This window comes from Xyrauchen texanus, chromosome 32, assembly GCF_025860055.1.
Source record: "Xyrauchen texanus isolate HMW12.3.18 chromosome 32, RBS_HiC_50CHRs, whole genome shotgun sequence".
In the NCBI taxonomy this organism is placed as follows: domain Eukaryota; kingdom Metazoa; phylum Chordata; class Actinopteri; order Cypriniformes; family Catostomidae; genus Xyrauchen; species Xyrauchen texanus.
The window spans coordinates 32338102-32358937 of record NC_068307.1 but is presented as its reverse complement, the minus strand read 5'-3'; the positions used below and the strand labels follow the sequence as shown (position 1 = coordinate 32358937).

The 20836-nt window shown below is 36.6% G+C and overlaps 1 protein-coding gene across 2 annotated transcripts in view; it reads left to right on the top strand.

Moving 5' to 3' along the window:
* Positions 1-20836, top strand: part of LOC127625737 (voltage-gated potassium channel subunit beta-2) — a 177128-nt gene that overhangs the window by 67991 nt on the left and 88301 nt on the right. For both annotated transcript variants that reach the window (XM_052101103.1, XM_052101102.1), the window contains exons 2-3: positions 2516-2706; positions 6054-6095. In XM_052101103.1, the coding sequence (XP_051957063.1) occupies positions 2630-2706; positions 6054-6095 (119 nt within the window). In that variant the 5' untranslated portion in view covers positions 2516-2629. The remainder of the gene's footprint in view (positions 1-2515; positions 2707-6053; positions 6096-20836) is intronic.

The following is a 20836-nucleotide window of genomic DNA, read 5'->3' as shown; positions in this document are numbered from 1 at the left end:
ATGTTCTCCAAAATACTTCAACGTGGACACATTCCCAAAAAAGGTGATGGGCAGATTCATCTACAGCATTACAGAAGGAGCAAAGTGGATCTATTTCAGGGAGCATGTTTCTTAAATAAAGATTGACTGGGTAAAAACGGTGTAACAGTTTAAAGGACACCTCCTTAACCTCTTTGGTAATTCAATATTTGTGAGGTAAAGACCATACGACCTGCGTCAGACATGCTTGTGTAGTGTCTCGGGTGTGTTGCGTCATAAAAGTAAAATGTTTAGGTCACTGTGTCAAGTTAAATATAGTTTAATACTCAATCTTTAAACACATATTTAGATCCCTTAGTTCGCATTTGCGCTCCTTCAAGTGTTTTGAACGCAAGAACGTAACGCATGTTTGTGTGTCCGCTGAAGAGTTGTTAATGTTTTGTTCACTGTAATAAACTGTGTGTTGCTCATACAGCTAAAATTTCACTTACTGCCCTCTGGAGTAAACAGGTGGTACTACAAGCTTGCATTTCTCAGGAATTTCTCAGGAAAGCATTGCGATTTAATTGCGTAATTTTTTTTAACGTATTATTTTGTGTAAAATTAATCACACGTTATTAACGCATTAAATCGACAGCCCTAATATATATATATATATATATATATATATATATATATATATATATAAGAAAAAAATCAATTCATCCCTCATTTTCTTTAAAAAACTAAAATCAAGGTTAAAATAAGGCACTTACAATGGAAGTGAAATGGGCTGGAAGTGAATTTTGGAGGGTTTAAAAGCAGAATTTTGAAGATTATAATTTTCTAAAAGCACTAACATTAATTCCCTTTTGTTAAAAAAAACTATTCTAATCATCGCTTTTACTGTCGTTGAAGTTTTTGTGTTTACAACCTTACGTGCCTCATGGAAATCCAGGAAACAAACCTGGATTTGTTTTGGTAATGAATATTATGCCACAAATGATGTTGATTGAGTTTAACTTGCATTGAACCTCGACTATAACTTTAATGGAAATTAATAATTGCAGTTACAATATTATGAGAAATAATCAGCATGTATGTTTGTGTGCAGATCTACTTGTACTATGTTTTGATTAATTATTTTCCCATGATTAGTCTGCATTTTAAAGGGATATTTCACTAAAAAATGAGAATTCTCTCATCTTTTACTCACCCTCATGTCAGCCCATATATGAATGACTTTCTTCTGTAGTACACAAATTAAGATTTTTAGAAGAATATCTCCGCTCTGTAGGTCCATACAATGCCAGTGAATGATGACCAGAACATTGAAGCTCAAAAAAGCACATAAAGGCAGCATAAAAGTAATCCATATGACTCCAGTGGAGTACCATCGAAGTCCTTTTTTTACTCTAAATTATCCTCCCTGCTCAGTAGTTGCTATATGCACGAACAATCAGAATCGCCAAAAACAAACGAAGAATGTGGAAGTTAAAGTGGAGATTTATAGTAAAAAAGCACTTCAGTAGTGATCCGTTTCTCACCGACACCTATCATATTGCTTCTGAAGACATGGATTAAACCACTGGATTGCTTATATGCTGCCTTTATGTGCTTTTTTTGAACTTCAGAGTTCTGGCCACCACCTTGCATTGTAAGGAGCAACAGAGCTGAGATATTCTTCTAAATATCTTTGTATACTGTAGAAGAAAGAAAGTCATACATATCTGGGATGGCATGAGGGTGAGGAAATTATGAGAGAATTTTGGGTGAACTATCCCTTTAAGATAGCCTTTTGGGCAAAAACTAAGGCAGCATCTTTTACAGAAAAAGCAAATCCTAGAATGCCTTGTGACGAGCTCAAGAAAAACATTGGAAAAATTCAGAATGGTTGATTTTAGAGAAATGTTAATGATAAATGTACTGATTTTTTTGAATACTGACAAGTATGACTAGAAATGGTTCAAGCTAATTAAATGTGCACTATTTAACCTACTTTTTGTGTGGGTAATTACATTTTTATGCTATTTATTATCATATGTATTCAGATATCCAAGCTAATTCTGTAGAATCAGGTTTTGACTTGTTATGTAATTGAGTGTATGTATTGAGTTAAAAAGTGTAAAAGTCTATTCTGAAACATTGTGCTGTGTCTGTTCCTCTCTCGTCTTTCCTGATGTCAATCCCTGAATTAGAGTACATACTTTTGTATAATGCATGAGGAATGCAGCGTCTCTTAGAAGAACACTTGCTGTGTTAAACAGATGCCTGCCCTTCAAACTTACCATTAGCCACGGCGCACTATACTGTGTGTTCAGTACATTATCATCGTGGCACTATTTATTTATTTATTTTATGAATAAATGCCTTGATGTTGCTCTCTGTTTGGTGTGCTACCTTGATTCTTCCCTGATGTTGTGGTCACTATCAACCGTTGTAATGAAGTGCCCTCTAGTGGTGTGCTTACTCTTACAGCTGATTTGAAGCACTGCAGTGCAATGCAATATTTGTCTGTGAATTGATCGACTCAGAACTGTGTTTGTGTGTGTTTCAGAGGCCCTGTAAGGTGAGAGACAGACGTGCCGGTTGACGAGAGAGAGAGAGAGAGAGAGAGAAAGAGAGAGAGACCCCTTGGCAGCCTGGCCATACCCCCACTCTCCCATTTCCCATGTATCCAGAATCAACCACAGACTCACCTGCCCGCCTCTCTCTCAGACAGACAGGCTCCCCAGGCATGGTCTACAGGTCAGTCTGCACACACACACACACACACACACACTACACAAACATGCACACAGTCAAACACCACACAAGAAGAATGTGTGTACCTCAGAGAGTGACTGTATCGTCATTAGTGTTCATTTCGAGTTTTGTTTTATTTATTGACTCCATCTTAACTGCAAAACCCTCAAACTCAAGTGCATAAGTAAAAATGGTTTGCAAAAACTTTAAACAGGTTAAAATAATAAGTCTAGTACATATTGCTTACAATAGGGATATCCTGATTCGGATGCCGGTATCGTACAGTTCCGATACTGCGTTCACATACTTCTAATAAATGCTTCGATATGTAACAGATACCAAATGTCATTGAGTAAACATTCAGCACACACATTACAATTACGTTATGTCCTAGTGTATTTATTAATCCTCAATGGCAGTGATTAAATGAAATATGCAATGTGATTGTGCTGCACGTCTCAAAGTAAATGTGTGAAGCTGGCTGCTAAAACACTTAAAACACCCCATCATGATCATAATGCGCACTCTTGTGTGTAGTATATGGCAGAGAGCAGAGCGTGCATTCACTCTACAGCATATACAGACTATTACATATTTGTATAATTCAATCGCAGCCGGTTTAATAATCACACTGTGTCATATAGTGACTTGCTTTTTCATGTCGTCAAAAACATTCATACTACAAGGGCTTTATTTGGTTTTCTGCCAAAACAAAAGCTCTATTTAAATACAATAGAGTTGTATTTAAATACAATAGAATTATCTCACTAATATATAGTTATATAATATTCTCGCTTTAGCAATAATAATAATAACTCAATAATAATTGTATATTTCATTAATATCTCACATTTGACACCTAAAAATGATTTTGATGTTGTCTTTTGAGTAACAGTTACTGAAACATACTCAAAGGATCAGTCTCACAGTATTGTATTTTAATACTGCAACATTACAAACAAATATATAAAAAAATCAGGTGTCTATCAGTAAGTGCTGTAAAGGAAGTATCGTTACTCGTCTCCAAAATTTGATATCGAGACATCCCTAGCATACAAGCAAAACCAAATGAGCAGCAGTGGGGGGAAAAAATACACAATAAAATATTGTTTCAGGATTTTGTCTTTAAAGGAATGGTTCACCCAAAAATGAAAATTGTTATAATTAACTATACAGATGGGAAATAAAGGAATTTAACGATTCCGTTTCCGAATCCAGTTCCTCTCAATGATTCCGATTCCTATTAATGTTTTTATCAGTACTTTTAAAGAAGAATTATTTAGAATGAAATACACTGTCAGGGTATTTTAGTACAGTTTTTGGACCGCATCAGTGAAAAATTGCAAATGTGAGAACCGCTCCCGGAACTGAAAGTCATAAAAATCATACAGTTACGGTATTTTCTAAAATATGGAATTGGTTCTGAACAAGAACCGGTTCTCAGTTTCCAACCCTAATTATCTGTAATAAAGATTTTTACAGAAAAAAAAAAAACTAGTTTAATTTGGGTTTGTTTCTCACTAAAACCTATCCAATGTCTTCAGAAGACTTGTAATATGACACACGAGTCGCATGGACTACTTTTATGATACTTTTGGGTGCTTTTTTTTTTAAAGCTTTAAAGTAGTATCCACTGCCATTTAAATTGAAAAGATGGAACAATATATTCAGTAAAACATCTTTTGAGTTGTGCATAAGAAAGAAAATCATAGCAGCAAATCATAAAGCTAGAGGAGGATGGGCTCCCCCAGCTGAGTCTGGCTTCTCAAGATTTTTCTCTTCACTTACTAACATCTTATGGATTTTGTTTTACTTGCCACAGATGTATTTTTCTCATGACAGTCTGTGTAGAAATGCAGTGCTGTTGTTCAAGTTTATTATTATTATATGGGTGAACTATTAATTAAAGGTACAATTTAGCCCTAATCTCCTAGCTGGAAAGCTTGACCAAATGCCTGGAGTGTTAGAAAAGTGTGTTTACAGATGGTAAGTTTCCCGACACTTATTGAGTCACCTTAATAAAAACAACTTGAGTTTGTAAAGGTGCTGCCGGTGTTAAATTCTTTTTGTGATTTTCGTTCAAACCATCAGACGTTATTACTCGATCTTCTTTGTTGTTGTTTTGTTTATCATTATGAAGGATCTGAATCTAGAATGTTTGACTGTAGGACCAGATGATGAAAGAAATGTTAGGTGATATTTAAGCAAACATACTGCTGTTAGTTTTGTTTTATGCAGTTAAGTTTGGAATCACTAGGATTCTCCTCCATATTCCGTTCTCTGTCTGTGCAGGATGCTCTGAGAAGTGTTCCTGTACACTCACACAGATGTACACATAGTCATCTGCTTGTACGTACATGTGCGCACATGACAGACAACAGTGTGATAATCCTGTGCCATATGATCTGCTTGCTTAAGTTAAAATAAACTTCAAAAGCAGCAGAAAGAAAATGTATTATAATCAGAGGCATCATGCACCTGTTTTATCTGTTTTAAGGGGCAACAAAGTCAACCTTGGGTCAGAACCCTGACTGACGTTTAGCCTTGCTGCAAAATTCCTAATTGTTTCATGAAAGTTCAACCGAAACATTTCCCTCAGCTTTTGCCAACTGTTCTAGCTTTGAACAGCAGATGGCACTGCAAGTCTTTTTCCTGCTCCAGTCGAAACATTCACTTCAGAGCTTCTATGTGCACATATCTCCATTCTGGTTGTGCTGAAAATAATGATGTTTCCAGGTGTTGTACAAATATCTAAAACCCAGTTAAAACATTTCAGCTATATATTTAGTGCAATTTTTAAGCTGATTTGTCTAATACATTTGGTTGAAAATGCATTGATTTTGCAATGTTTCCAGCTCTTATCCACTCTGGAACACAGTTTACCTCAACGAAAAAATTAGACTTTTGTAAACACTCTCTAGTACTGCACACTTTGGGAAAACAATGACTCAGTTTCAAATGTAGACTTTGGGGGGGAAATGGGGGGGATACAATATGCATTTATGCAAATTATAATGGTGTTTTTATTCTGTGGTGTTGCACATGTCTTTTTCTTCATAAATTAGTTTATTTTTCTGTTTTCACTCATTTGGTTTTCAAAGTGAAATAGATGGGATATAATCATTTCTATGAGCTCATCTTCACATTACTGCTTTGCATTCATTTATTATTAAAAAAAACAGCATTTTTCTATGTATTTGTGTGTGTGTGTGTGTGTGTGTGTGTGTGTGTGTGTGTGTGTGTGTGTGTGTGTTTGTTTATCGCCCTTTCTCCGTTCTTTCCCCTTTCACCTGTAAGACTAAGCTTTTCTTTCTGTCTGTCTATCTCTTTCTCTCTCCTGCTGCCTTCAGTGCGAGATATGGGAGTCCAAAACGGCAGCTGCAGTTTTACAGGTACCTCTTTGTTTGCTGATTAATTAGCCTTGGCCATCTGATACTGCACTTGTTTTCATCTGCTTTGGAAAGCACTTTCAAGTCATGGGGTAATTCTTAGTTTAGCTGCTTTGGATATCAGTGTGATTGCATTGTTCTACTGAAACTACAATGAAATTATAGTTATATTACATTGTTGTTAGCTTGTAATGTTAAATAGCTTATTAATTATACATGCAACGAGTATTGAAGAATTACAATGAGAGAATACCACATGATGAGGTGATTTTATTAGTAGGATTTGTAAATATAGACACCATACATACAGTATCGTAAAGTGACACTATCTTATATATAATCAGGGCCTAATGTAGTGTTATGACAGCTCTTTGTATATAGTGTAGTGCAGTGGTGTGTCAATCTTAAACACAATGCACTTAGATTTAATTTCACAGGGCTTAAAGTATTCCGGCCGGGGGCCGGATTTCCAGCTTGAGGGCAGGTCCGGCCTCCGGCGCAGGCAAAATTTATTAATCAGGCTGCAAATTACAGTCGGACGCACTTTCGGCGCGGACGCGCTTGGAAAAAACGAGTCGCGCCGCTTCCATTATGAGCGCGCATACCCGCTGGCTGCATTTGAAACTGGGAACTTGAATGCGGTTTAATATTTTCGAGTCAATTGATTTCACCTACCAATCATATGAGAGGAGCGCTAGCTCTAACTAACGTTACAAGCCTATCAGAAGCAGAGCAGGGCGGGTCCTGGCAACAGTGTGATTGAGATCCATACCTCACGTTACCGTGCTGCCGGTGAAAGCATGGAGCGCAGAACTCCAGAAACAACATTAGGTGACTTAATGTCATCATGGATGAAAAGAAAGGAGATGTGAGTTGGTTGATTTCGTAAATTAGCTCAGGTCAGCATAATCATATTTTCTGTCTACACCTTTTGATGTTAGCCTTACGTTGACTGAGCTAACATTAACATACACTGCTGCTAGGTAAATTCAGACTGTTAGTTAAAGGTGGGGTATGTGATTTTCTTTTTTGACCATTTTTTCAAAATAACTTGAAATCCTATTCCTAACCCACTTACTGGCTGTAAATTAGAAGCACTGAAATGAAAATTAAGCAATGTAATCATCTGTGGAACGGGCAGGACTCGAAAAACTCCAGCCAATCATTTTCAAGACCATCTAGAATCATTGGACAGAAAATGTGTCAATCAAACGGTCGTACCATGCCCCCCTCCCCCCACCACCCTGGCGCGCGTGTCCCGTTCGTGCGCATACTCAAAGCTCGTGACCCAGTAACAGGAAGCGATTGTATTTATGTATGGAGAATAGAGCTTTTATAGTGCTAGTGGGGTTGTTCCACATTTCTATGAATCCTGTTTTGAATAGAAGACCGCTGTACAGACGCCAGGGCTGGCGATGTTCTTTTTTTTTACAGTTATGAGAAAATCAGCTCTACACCTTTCAAGAGTGGTATGCTGAACCCCTCCTCCTGCTGTGTCAACAATTTGCTCTGAAAAATTGTCTGACAAGTGAATGCACTGTTTGACTAGTGAGTCTAGAACACTGCTAGAACACTGCGCATCTGAGTTTTCGCTCGTGCATGATTGCGCGTCCATGTTTTTCGAATGGGTGGAGTCAGGGCCAGCGTTGGAGGAGAGAAGGTAGGACCTTAGAGTTGTGTATTTTCAAAATCTGCCGGCCGTTTTGCAAATCACATACCCCACCTTTAAATATTTAATGTAGAACATTCTGTGTAGCTTACTAAAAAAACATTATGTGTAGGCCTACCATGAAAACGAGTCCACTTTAAACCGCTTTATTTTCTGTCAGCAATGTATGACAAGTAACGTTGCAGTGTGTACGCACCTTTAGTGCTGTCAACGTTAACGTATGCGATTTCTTTTTTTTTGTCCAGCTTTAATGTTTTAAAATATTTAACACAATTAACGCTGCATCCGTTCTTTGTCATTCTTTAGCTCTTATTAGTTATTAGTTTGTCCACCAAATGCTTTAAACCATTAATGTGCGACAAGACAAAAGAGAACGCACTTCAGTAAATGTCCTCCTCACACACACACACACACACACACACACACACACGAGGCACAAAAAGTCGCGAACCAGTATCGAATTCTCTTTCACGCTTGAACGAACAATAACACACACATTTATGCCAAAATGTCCGTTTTGTCGAGTATCCTCACAAGAATCAATCATTATTAACTTTAAATGAGTTAAATAAAATCTTAAATGGAAGTAAAGAGTAGTGAGAGAATGAGACGCGTGAGATCCTGTCACCAGCTGTAGATCTTAAAGTGACAGTAGCCACTAATTCTGTCTGTCAGTAAAGTTAACCAAAGAACAAAGGGAACAGAGAAAACTACTAACTACTCTTTGACTAAAGAACGCTTGTAGCTTTAATAAGGATTAATCGAATTTAATTTATAATTTATGCATTACGGACTATTTTGTAACCCTAAAATTTAGTATACTAAATAAAATATCAGTGATACTGGCCTTCATTAATAAAAAGATGCCATTAAGATACAGCCGTAATACTTAAAAATAAATGGTTCCATTTGAAGATAAGTCCGTCTCTGCAAAACAACCCCCCCAAAAAAAGTTCAGGCTCAGCAATTTTTTTCACTTTAAGCCCTGATTTCACTTCATGTAGAGTTAAAACATTGTTGCAGGTAAGGTGTGGGAGTTCTCAGGCTGAATTCACAAATGTTCTTGAGAAAATAAAAATGAGAAAGATCTAAGGAATATTCTTACAAACTTATAATTTATCCTAAGTAGCTCTCAGATATTTTAATTAAAGTGTCTTTATTTGTTTTCTTAAGAATAAAATGACATTGTCTGACTATCCTAGCCTGCTCATGAAGTTGTCTTGTCTAATACAACAAATTCAAACATTGTTTTAGTACTAAGCACCTCACAATAATGTTTTTAATTTCTATGGACTAAAGATCACGGAGAGCGAGCATTTGCATTTGAATTGCATAGCATGATTGGTCACCACATTAGAAAGCTTCAAAACAAAATGTTTTGTTACAATTTTGTGATAACATTTACATGTTTTGAAAGCTGAAAATAAAAATAACATAAAAATCCATCCAAAATCACGTTTCTACATAAATTGCGACTTCGGACTCCACATGATAGAATCCTTTATTTTTTTTCTTCCCAATTTTGGAATGCCCAATTCTCAATGCACTCCAAGTCCTCGTGGTGGCGTAGTGACTCACCTCACTCCGTGTGGATGAATTTCAGTTGCCTCCTTGTCTAAAACCGTCAATCCGCGCATCTCATCACGTGGCATGCGAATGTGGAGGCTTCACGCTATTCTCCGCGGCATCCATGCTCACCACGTGCCCCACTGAGAGCTAACCACATTAGTGACCACGAGGAGGTTAACCCAACACGACTGTACCCACCCTAGCAACTGGGCCAACTGGTTGCTTAGGAAGCCTTACTGGAGTCACTCAGCATGCCCTGGATTCTCATCGGAACCTGGACGCCTCCGTGCTCATCCTGGATGTCTCAACCAAGAGAAAAAAAACATGATATTACATCCGAACATGCCAACGCAAATACATTACACGAGAGACCATGTGATACACGCTCTCTTGTGAATGCACATACTGTTGCTGACCAGAAATTATTATTTATAGTTAAAAAGTACTTAAATATTTATGTTTTTTGCACCAAAAGCAATCGTTTGGTTTTAGAAGACATTAATTTAACCAACGGAGTCCTACAGATGAAATTTATGTTGACTGTCTGTTCTTTTTGGAGCTTCAAAGGTTGTATCACCACCCGCTTGCATTTTAAGGACCTAATGAGCTAAGATACTTTTTCTATTTTTCTTCAAATGTGCATTAGCTCAATCGACAGCATTTGTGGTATAATATTGATTACCACAAAAAAATAAAAAATAAATATATATATATATATATAGTTTATTTACATAAAAGCCAAAATCGTGTTTACAGTAAGACACTTCAAATGGAGGTGATTGAGGCTAATCCATATGTTAAAATACAAACAGTTTCAAAAGTATAGCCACAAGACGTGATTTTAGTCACATGATTTTAACATGACTTTAGTGTGATAAAATCGCTTACAGGATGATTAGTGTTATAACTAGAACAGCAGATAAATCTTCACAATAAAGTTAGTAAGCAATTTTATCACACTAAATAATGTTAGCACATAAAATGTGTAGGCCTATGTCTTCTGTCTGTACTTTTGAAACATCTCCATTCACTTCCATTGTAAGTGCCTCACTGTAACTGCAATTTCTTGTTGTTGTTGGATGAACAAGTCCATTTTTGTGGTTGACAATAATAATGTCGGATAAGCCTAAATTGTGTTAACCTGTAACATTCCTTTAATTTGCGTTGTGTCTAATAATTGTGTATTTAAGTCTATCTCTGAATCGGTTTGAGTGCTGGGATATATTTGCTTTTGCAATTGCAACTGTTGCAAAATGCTTCAAATGATATACAGTGTGTATGCATAAACCAATATGAAGTCTTGTTGACAAAGGAACACTAGCTGTCCCATTTTGAACAAGAATGGAATGGATTTTTTAATTTGCATCAAAAGCCTCCTTCCTCCTGGTGCCATAAGCCAAAGAGATGCAATCACCTGAAAGTATCTGTACATCGAGCAGGATCTGCTTTTAGTGTTCTGATTGAGCGGATCCTTTCAGTCTGTTACCCTCATTTGCAGTGCACTTTTCTACCCGTTTTATTGAGGGATCATATTCTTCTGGGTTGAAAAATTTGAGTTGCACTGATGGGCTCTTAAAACCCCTGACTGTAGCTTCGAAGATAATGAGCACTCTATTGAATTTTGATTTCACAGCCTTGCACATTTCTGTCCTTTTAAGCTCAATGTTTTTTTAAAGTCGCATAACCACGATCAGCTTGGCAGGAATTGATCGGCACGTTTCACCCTAACAGACAGAGAGAATGATGGGAAAGGAAGATTACCTCTTTTTAAGTCTGAAACATACTCTACGCAAGTACGTGAAAGCAGATGCGAGTGCTTGGCTACCACATGGTCCGGTTGAACATACTTAAGCACGTTTTTGCGTTACCATGGTGGAAACAAATCTCAGTAATCAAAGGGGCGATAGAGTTACCTTAAACATCTTTGCCATTAAATTGAATATATTCAGATAAGTTGTTATAAATATATTTACTTAACCTTATATTCTCTTCAAACTTTTGCTCTACCATAACAGTAGTTGAGCTGAAAGAGAAAATGCACCATAAGAGTGGACAGTTCACACCAATCTAGCTATAGCGCCTCTTGTGTCAATGTTGAGAATGCAATGCATAGTTGCGTTAAGTTATGAATTATTTTCTGACACATTTCAGAATGCAACAACGCCTGAAATCCAGCTTGCTTTCCAAGATGCATCTACGTTCACGTACTCGTGTAGAGTATGTTTTGGCCCCAGTCTTTATTTAGTGTGTGGGGGTTGCTTGCTTTTATTTGGAACAAGATTTTCCAATGTAAAAAAAGGGGGTTCTATCATTATTTTTCTCCACTTATAATGGTAGTATTTTTATTTTTTTTTAGCAAATGCTAAGTTTTTTATTTGACCATTTTCCACCATTTCTCTGACATATATTAAACATGTTTTTAAAAAGCATACTTCACAAAAGTATGTGTATACAAATTGGGGCATACTCAATGGGGTGATGGAGTTCAATTAATTATTCTGTGCCATTAAAATGGATGTGTTATCAGGTAAGTTGCTATAAATATATTGACTTTTCCTTAATTGCTCATCAATATTCTCTCGAACTGTTGCTCCACCATTGTTGGTTTGAACGACAAAACTCACTGTAGAAGCGGACAGTTCATGCTAATGTTCACTATAGCACACTGTAAAGGTATTAATGGAAAGAAGGCGGCGAGAACCGGCTTGACTATATAAATAATATTTTAATGAAGAACTGAAACCAAAGTACACACACACACACATATGATTGACAGCTGCCCGTAAACGCTCTCTCCCTGTTACACCACCGTCTGCAGTTGGCCTTTATCCCTCTCGGAGGCTTGATTAGCCTGATATGGGATCAGGTGTGAAGAATCACGACCCGGCCTGCCCTCCGCCCTGTCAGACACACCTTGTGGCAATGATGAGAAGGCAACATGTACTTGCATCTTGTTATGAATTGAAACATTTTGAAATGCAAGGATGCACAATACCGAGCGTGCGCTGCTGGATGCGCCTGCGTTCATGAACATGCATGAGTATGTTTCTGGTTTAAGAAATGACACTCACTTTTGTGAAGTCTATATACAGTAGCTTTGTGACAGATTCTTAATACAATTTGTGCTGTAATGTGCCATGCAAAGATCAAACTGAAAACTTTCCCTACAATCTTTGTGTCTCTTTATGTATTGAAATAATTTGCTGGAACAGCACAGTTCTACTACTGTATTTCTATAGTAAATGGTTTGTTTGGAGTATCATAGCATGACATATATTGTGGTCCGGTCATTCAAAGTGTTGATGCATGTTCTTGCTCATGACTAGAAACCAGGAAATTCCAGTCAAGGCCAGTGATTCATTTATCATATTTCTTTTCTGGATGAATATTTTAACATTAGCCAAAATGTTAAATGTGTTGTGTGTTTTTTTTAATTTTATTTTATTTTTAATGTCTTTACTTTCAATGTGGCCATCAAAAATTGATGTGCAAGGATCATGTAATTGCAGGTCTGAAGTGTCTGTAGGTTTTCTTACATAAAAGGGATAGAAAACAGATTACATTTACTTTTTTTGTTGTTGTTTTTTACTTTTATCTGATAATTTTTTTAAAGATGGATCAAAATACTGTATACATTCACTGAGGACTTTAATATTACTGTAGACAACATGGTCTGCTGTTGTTGTTGCCCATCTGCCCCAAGGTTCGGCATGTTGTGCATTCTGAGATGCTATTCTGCTCACTTCGATTGTACAGAGTGGTTATCTGATTTATCTTAGCCTTTCTGTCAGCTCAAACCAGCCTGGCCATTCTCTGCTGACCTCTTTCATCAACATGGCATTTCCGTCCACAGAGCTGCTGCTCACTGGATGTTTTTGTTTGTATTTAGCACAAATCACTAGATCACATTTTTTTCCCCATTCTGATAGTTAATGTGAGCATTAACTGAAGCTCCTGAACCATATCTGCATGATTTTATGCACTGCACTGCTGCCACACGATTGACTGATTTGATAATCACATGAATAAATAGATGTATAGGTGTTCCTAATAAATTGCTGAGAAAGTACTTGTTAGAACTACATAATTTTGGTTTGTTGGACATGACTTTTTGGAGGCAAATGCACAGCGACTCAAATGTTTGATGTTCTGGGTGGCTGCACTGTGTGTTTTATTGTAGGGATTTTGTTACTTGAAACCCTTTTATATTTATTTATTTGAAAATTATTTTGGGGTAAGTGTTGTAAAAAATACCTTTTTTATGGATCTAATAAGTTGTTAAAAAATACATAAAAATGCAATTCACACAAAACAATTACTTAAAGCTACGTAACTTTGTGCACTCTAGCGGCATCTGTGGTTGACCGTTAAAATTTGCGGAAGAACACTTCACATGAGTTGTGTTTCAGCACTGCTTATCTGCTGGATGAATCTCATGATTAGAGCTTCCCTGGACATCGCCTGTGTGTGATCATGACTGAGAGATATTCAGAGCTGGAGTCATAACCTTGATATTATGTTATATAATTAAACATTTAAAACTAAAATTTTACTTTCTTTGATGAACATTCTTATTTAAATATTTTGAATGAATGAATTTTACATTTATAGGGCTTTTCTGACACTACACTCAAAGCACTTTTACCACCTCAATCACCACCAGTTACCGGTATATTTTAATTTGGCTTTTTCAAGTGATTTATCTACCATTTATTTTTGTGTTGTACTACACAAGTGAAACTTGTGATATGGCTGATACGAGTTCAATAGAAGACTGAGAAGACTATACTGACTGAAACTCCTTTTTGTCACCGCAGTTTTACAATGCTTAGTTTGAATTTAGAAACTGATATGGTTATAGGGCATGCTCGCACAGTCCTCATTAGTCCACTAAAATGCTTTTTATGTATTAACTCATGTGGAACAACAATCAAAAGCTTTTAGTGCAAAAGCTTTTGTAAATAATTTAGACCAGATAATATTTGCTGCGGTTAGCTAAAACAAATTGCTCCCCCCTTGAATGACATAAATGGATCTCCTTCATGGAGTTGAGTAAGGAGGGGTGATGGACAGAGCTGTGGGGTGGAAGAGGGCGATGCTCTCTACTTCACTAATTGGTTTAGATGTTGGCAAGTAAGACACTCCCAGTATGGGTGGATCGCTGCATCGTGGCTGCCGTCACGTTTATAAGAGCAGATTGCCATCCATAAGTCTTGTTCATGAGCCGACCTCCAAGTCCTCCGGTAAGTTTTTGTGCTGATTGTGTATCTCTGGTGTGATTGCACACCTGTGTGCATGAGACAGCCTGTTTTAAGATGCTATTCTGCACGATAGCCTGTAGACAAGAGAGGAACTGCATGGACGTCTCTGCATGGACGTCTCTATATCTTATATTATAGAATGAGTAGAATTTGGGTTGCTTTCCAGTCCTGCACCTTCTTTTGAATTATCCATGCTTCAAACGTTAACATCTGTAAAACCTATGGTTTATTATAGCAAAATGAGTGGCAAAAATACAAGAAAATATGAAAGTTTTATATTTAAGTTCAGAGGTTGTTTTTCATTTAACTCTACTCATTTTATGGATGCTATTTGCAGTGTGAGTGTATGGAGTATCAGCACTGGGAGCTCTGCAGTGGTTGAGTGGTTTTTACGGAGCATAATTCCGTTGAGATTTACAGGATCAATACTGGCTTATGATAAAGAACCTCTACTGCACTTGCCTAGCGGACTTTGGATAATTGATGTGAACATGTTTTTTTGGTGGTAGATGGTTTTACAATGCTGCAAAATGGTTAATTTAGATAACAAATTGATAATTTCTTGGGTCCAATTCATATATATTTGGCATTATGCATTGTTTTGATGGATTTAATGTATGGACGGTTCATTCTGTACCTTTACATGCACCGTTATCATCAAGCCACAGTGCTTATTTGGATAGTTGAGCTACAGTCTTCATCTGTCTCAAGTATACATGACATTTGCTTAATCGAATATTTGAAGGAAGGACATCAGACATCAGAGAAAATGCCGGTAATACAGGATGCGCATCATCGCTGTCTTTCAAAACTTGCGCACGACATCAAAGCAATTGTGGTCTGATTGATATGTATACATGCTTGACGAAGCCGAGCTACAATCGCATTATCTACAGTAGGTCTTTTAGTCGGACTTCACAAAAATCAGACTGGTGTCATTTTAGTCAGACTGAATATAAGTTATATTACATTTTAAAAAGACGTAGTAGTGCTGAAGTCCGATTGAAATTAGACTTTGAGGTGTCAACATACTGAGTGATGCACTCTTTTTCAGTAGATGGGCTGACCAACACTTAACTGATGTGTGATATATTTTTACTGTTAAATATCTATGTCTTATACCGGCTTTAAGTGTGTTCACACCGACAGCGATTAAATCACTAATGGTCGCCCAGTTGCTGTATTGTTGTTTGCCTCAATCTGTTCCTACTTGACTACAGTATCCAACTGTGTACTGTTGGCGGATCTTGTAAGTGGTCTTTAATCTGGTTTGTAGTTGATGGATTGTGTAAACGCTCATTTGAATTAAATTGAATTCGGCTCAATTTTGTTGCATCGCCAACAGTCCCTGTAGCTCATGCTGCCTCAAATGGCCAACTTTTATTTCAAACTAATGTCTTCTGGTTGCTTTTTCGCTGATTGCTGCTGTCGTTGTAAACGCTCCTTTAATGTATAGAATTAAGCCATGCTCCCTTTTTTTGAACTTCTGGCTCAACCAGTGACATGAGTTCGGTGGTGGGACTATTTGGGTCTGTTTTTTGTAAAAAAAAAATAATGTGGAGCTGTACACATTTTTAACGTATGCGATTTTAATTAAAGTTTAACATTTTCTCAATTGTGATTAATGCATTTACCGGTAATACTGCATAAACCAGAATAAACACTGGATGGAAGGGCGGAACCTATGCTCCTTTGCTACCGAAATCATTCTGACACACACCACAAACACATAAATTAATGATACCTTGTCAGTGATAGTGATGGGGAAAGGAGCCCTTAATATTATTTCCTGTTTAAACAAGCCCAAATGAGACTTGTGATAGAAATAGAGTATTTTTCAGCCTATGCATTTTAATTACTACAAAAGCACGTCAAGTCTCAACTTTCACCAAAACTCGGACTTCGATGTTTTTGTCTGAAAGCGCTTTTTATGTGCTGCTGACACCTTGACGTGAATCATGAACGTGGCTTCACGATTGCTGTAACTAAGAGGATAACCACATTCTGCTGGCTGATTAATATTGTGGGGGATGAGTTTAATAGATTTAATGCCCATTGCAATGAATATACAACCTATGGGGAGAGTAGTTACTTCAGTTAGTCGAACTCTCACTTAGACTTTGGGAAACATTTAATATTACTTGAATTGGTGCTATTTTAGTGCATTTCTATCTTTTACATTGTAAGGCTTTGTTTGGAATTTGTTAATAAAGCATTATATTGTTTTATATTGTTTTGTTTTCTTTCCTAAAAAGAAAACAAATGCATTTTGACAGGAAAAAAAGTACATGTATTTTGAGTAACATTTCAGCACTTTTAAAATCTGCAAAAAATATGATTGGATTAATCGCGGTTAAAAAAAAATAAAAAAAAATAATAATAAATACTAATCGACTGACAGCACAATTTCTTTTTCAAACAGTGGAAGACAGAGTAAGTGCAGAATTTTAATTACACCAAGAAATTACACCTAGCAGCCAAAACTTTAGGGTTTTTATTTATTTATCGCAGCTGTTTATTTTGAATTATATATCAGTAAACATCAAAACATAAAATGCATCAATAAAAGGATTTTAATATATTAGGCTTTGTGCTGTGCACTGGAAAAAAATAGATTTTTTTTTATTTTACAATTTATTTTAAGTGTAAGTAGTTGCATTTTATGAGTTGAACCTACTCATTTTTAGTTATAAGAGCAATTATCAGTTATATTAAGTAAAGCAAGGAAATCCAACCAGATCTAATTGTGATTTTTCTGCTTAAAGTACACACCAGAATTACTATAGTTTTGAAAATGTCACTAGTTTTTATTTCATTTTGTGTTTTAGTTTTCGAAATGTTTTATTTATTTATTGAAAATGTTTCTTTTTAGTTTGTATTTAGTCTTAGTATAGTTTTCATACGTTATAATGCCACAAAATATCTGTTACACTTTACAATAAAATTGCTTTTGTTAACATTATTTAACTACAATAATGTTTGTAGTTATTATTTTATTATTTATTTTTATTATTTATTAAAATAAATAAATAATTTATTAGTTAATAGTTATTATGTTATTAATAGTTATTATGTTTATTATTTAACTACAATAATGTTTATTATAAACTATCAGTGAACAACTCTTACAGCACATATTAATCGTGGTTAATGTAAATTCCAACATATACAGGTAAAGTTTTTACATTCAAACGTATGAATTAACAATTGTAGATTCATAAATTACCATTAACCAAAATGTATAAATGCTATAAAAATGGTGACACTTTATAATAAGAGTTAATTTGTTAATAATAGTTGATCACATTAATAAACCTGGACTAACAATAAACAAGTCTTTTAAATCAAAGTTGTATTCATTAACATTAGTTAAGGATGTATGAACAAACCATGAACAATTGTGTTTTTATAAATGAACTAAGATGAATAAATGCTGTTAAAATATTTAGTTCATGATATCTAATACATTGACCAATGTTAACAAAAGGAACCTTATTGTAAAATGTTTCCAAAATATTGTTTTTTGTTTGTTCATTATGTATTTACACATGTTAGCAAGTAGGCTACATCCTTAATGTAAAGAGTTTGTCTGCATGTGATAACACTTGATCAGAATATTATGAAAGTTTAAAAAATGTATTTGTCAATTTCGCAACACAGCATACTGCAGCACTTACTGAAATAAATCAAATGTGCTATAATTATATACACAATATAACAATATATATTTATCCATTGTTGATAAATTCAGCCGTAACTACACAGACATCTCCTGAGCATTTACTGTATCAGCAGCATGGTCTGGAAGCACACTGGTCTTGCATCAAAATCCTGAACCAGAAAACAACTAGCAACTTATTTGCAAAGTTTCCGAAGTTCATGAAATATATTCAGAAGTTTTGTTTGCGGTCAACTTAATGAGGATCTAATTTATTTTGTGCTGTCTTTGCTATGTTTCCACTGCAAGCCTTTTTCTCGCATGCAGGTTTATTTGGTGTCCAGAGCTCCTCCCCCAGATTTACGTGCCTCTAAACTTATTGTATGCAGGCAAACTGTGATTTGTTGATTTCACGTGTCGATCAGATGTCCGTTTGCCTGATTGGTTGATTTCACGTGTCGATCAGATGTCCGTTTGCTGGTTCTTTTGGAGGAAAACAGAAATCCGATTTGAGATTATTTATCATCCAACAGTGATTGAAAAACTAAAATTAAAGTAACTTTCTTAATTGTTCTATTTAGTTTTCGTTTGTTTTGTAGTGCACTTTTATAGTTTTAGTTTTTTTTTTTGTTGTTGACACAAATATTTATTCACTGCTAGTTTTCCTCCTAGTAATCATTTTCATTAACTATAATAACACAAACAAAGGGCTGCAAATTTATGTTTTTTGGTGAACAATCTCAATCTTAATGCAAACAATGTCCTATTGTAAAATGCAATATGTCACATGATAGGTACTTATCCTTTTTCAAGTCTGTCTCTCAGGTACAAGTTGAAGTACAGTATACTTCACCAAAAACATGTTCAATATAGGAGTATTAACTAACTTGGAACAAAGTTTAGCATAGTTGGGAGAAGTGGCATAGCCAAGGCCCACCCAAATTAGACCCATGCCCACCCATAATATTAGAGATTATTCTTTAACATAAATTATATATTCATAAAATAGTTTAAAAAATGCATATATTAGGATTTCTGAAAGTGTGAAAGAACTGTTTGAATGCACCACCTCTCTGTTGTTGAGGAAATGTGGTTGAAAATGTGGCCCATCCATTTTTATTGTGGCCCACCCAAAAGTAATTTCCTGGTTACACCCTTGGTTGGAAGGAACACTCATTTTCATAATGTGATAATTTAACACAAAACAGCATGGGTAACACTAAACTGAACTGTTAACACAACTACCCAACGTATTAGAAACCAACAACAACTACCTGCAATGCATGTCTGACATTGTATATACTGTCTGGACAGATGGGTTTCTTGCATGTGCCTGGTCTGTGTTTTGTGTGCCCTCTGGTGTTTCCTCTTACCTAAGACCTAAAGAACCTCCCTTAACCCACCCGAGTCTTGCTCCTGTAGCCGTGCCATTGTATCTGTCAGAAAAGGGGCAGGACCATCTCTGATTACAAGACGCATGGCCAGAGTTCTCTGCCACTGATAGCTTGGACCTGTTTTGTTCCCTCCTCACCTGTGCTATTTAAGGCGATGCCTCAACCTTGCTCTTGCCTCACTCCTGGTCCCAGTTTCCCAAGCCTGCTTGTGCTTGGCGTGTGTGTATGTGTGTGTTTGAGTGTGTATAATTGGTGCAAGAATCAGACAGGTGCGAGAGCGTCAGTGAGAGAGGGGTGGTGGGGGACGGGGCTGAATCATGTTTGCGGGTGGGTATGTGGGGGGGCCTATAGCCCGCCGAAGATCCACTCTTCCCTCCGAAAACCTGCAGATCCCCAAACCTGCGGGGGCAAGTGTGCATAAAAGCAGTAGTAGCAGCGGAGGCAAGATGCTGTCCATGTCCTACAGCGAGAGTATACGGAGTGGCATTAGCCGCTACCACTCGGACCAAGGTCTGAACCAGCCTCCGAGACAAACGGACCAGGCCGAACTCCAGCGACTCAGGGAGCAACGGATCGCTGCCCAGCTCAAGAACATGGAAGACTTTCTCAAGATGAACGGCTTGGCATTGGAGGAATGTGTATCTTACCAGACAGGAATGAAGTACAGGTAAGAAAACCAGTTATTGGAAGTTGTCAGGATAGACCCCTGAGTTGCAGCCACTGTGCTATGGTTGTTGTTAGGCTAAGCATATGGATAAACAGACTATATTCTGATTTCTATAAGTGCACTTGTTTTGTTTGGCACTCTTAAGTTCTCGGACAAAAATGTACACCTGTCTTTTTAAATCTTAAGTATTGATGTTAAAATTGGGGCTGTCTATTTAATGTGTTAATTCAGTGTGATTTGATTATATAAAAAAGTAAAGCATTAAAAGTTCTATGAAATTAATCATGTCCCCGGATCATAATATGCAATATTTCTACCATTGGCACAATTTAAGCTTGAAGTATCACCAGTTTTCAGCAGGGGGCAGTAAGCGAAACTCCAGCTGTTGAGGCAACCACACTCAGGCTTGCTTGACACTAGCAACAGCAAAAGATGAGGACGTGTTCTTGCATTTAAAAACAGCTGGACTGAGTGTAATTCCGAATGTAAGGATCTCGAGGACTGTTTTCTTATGTGTAACTTGACA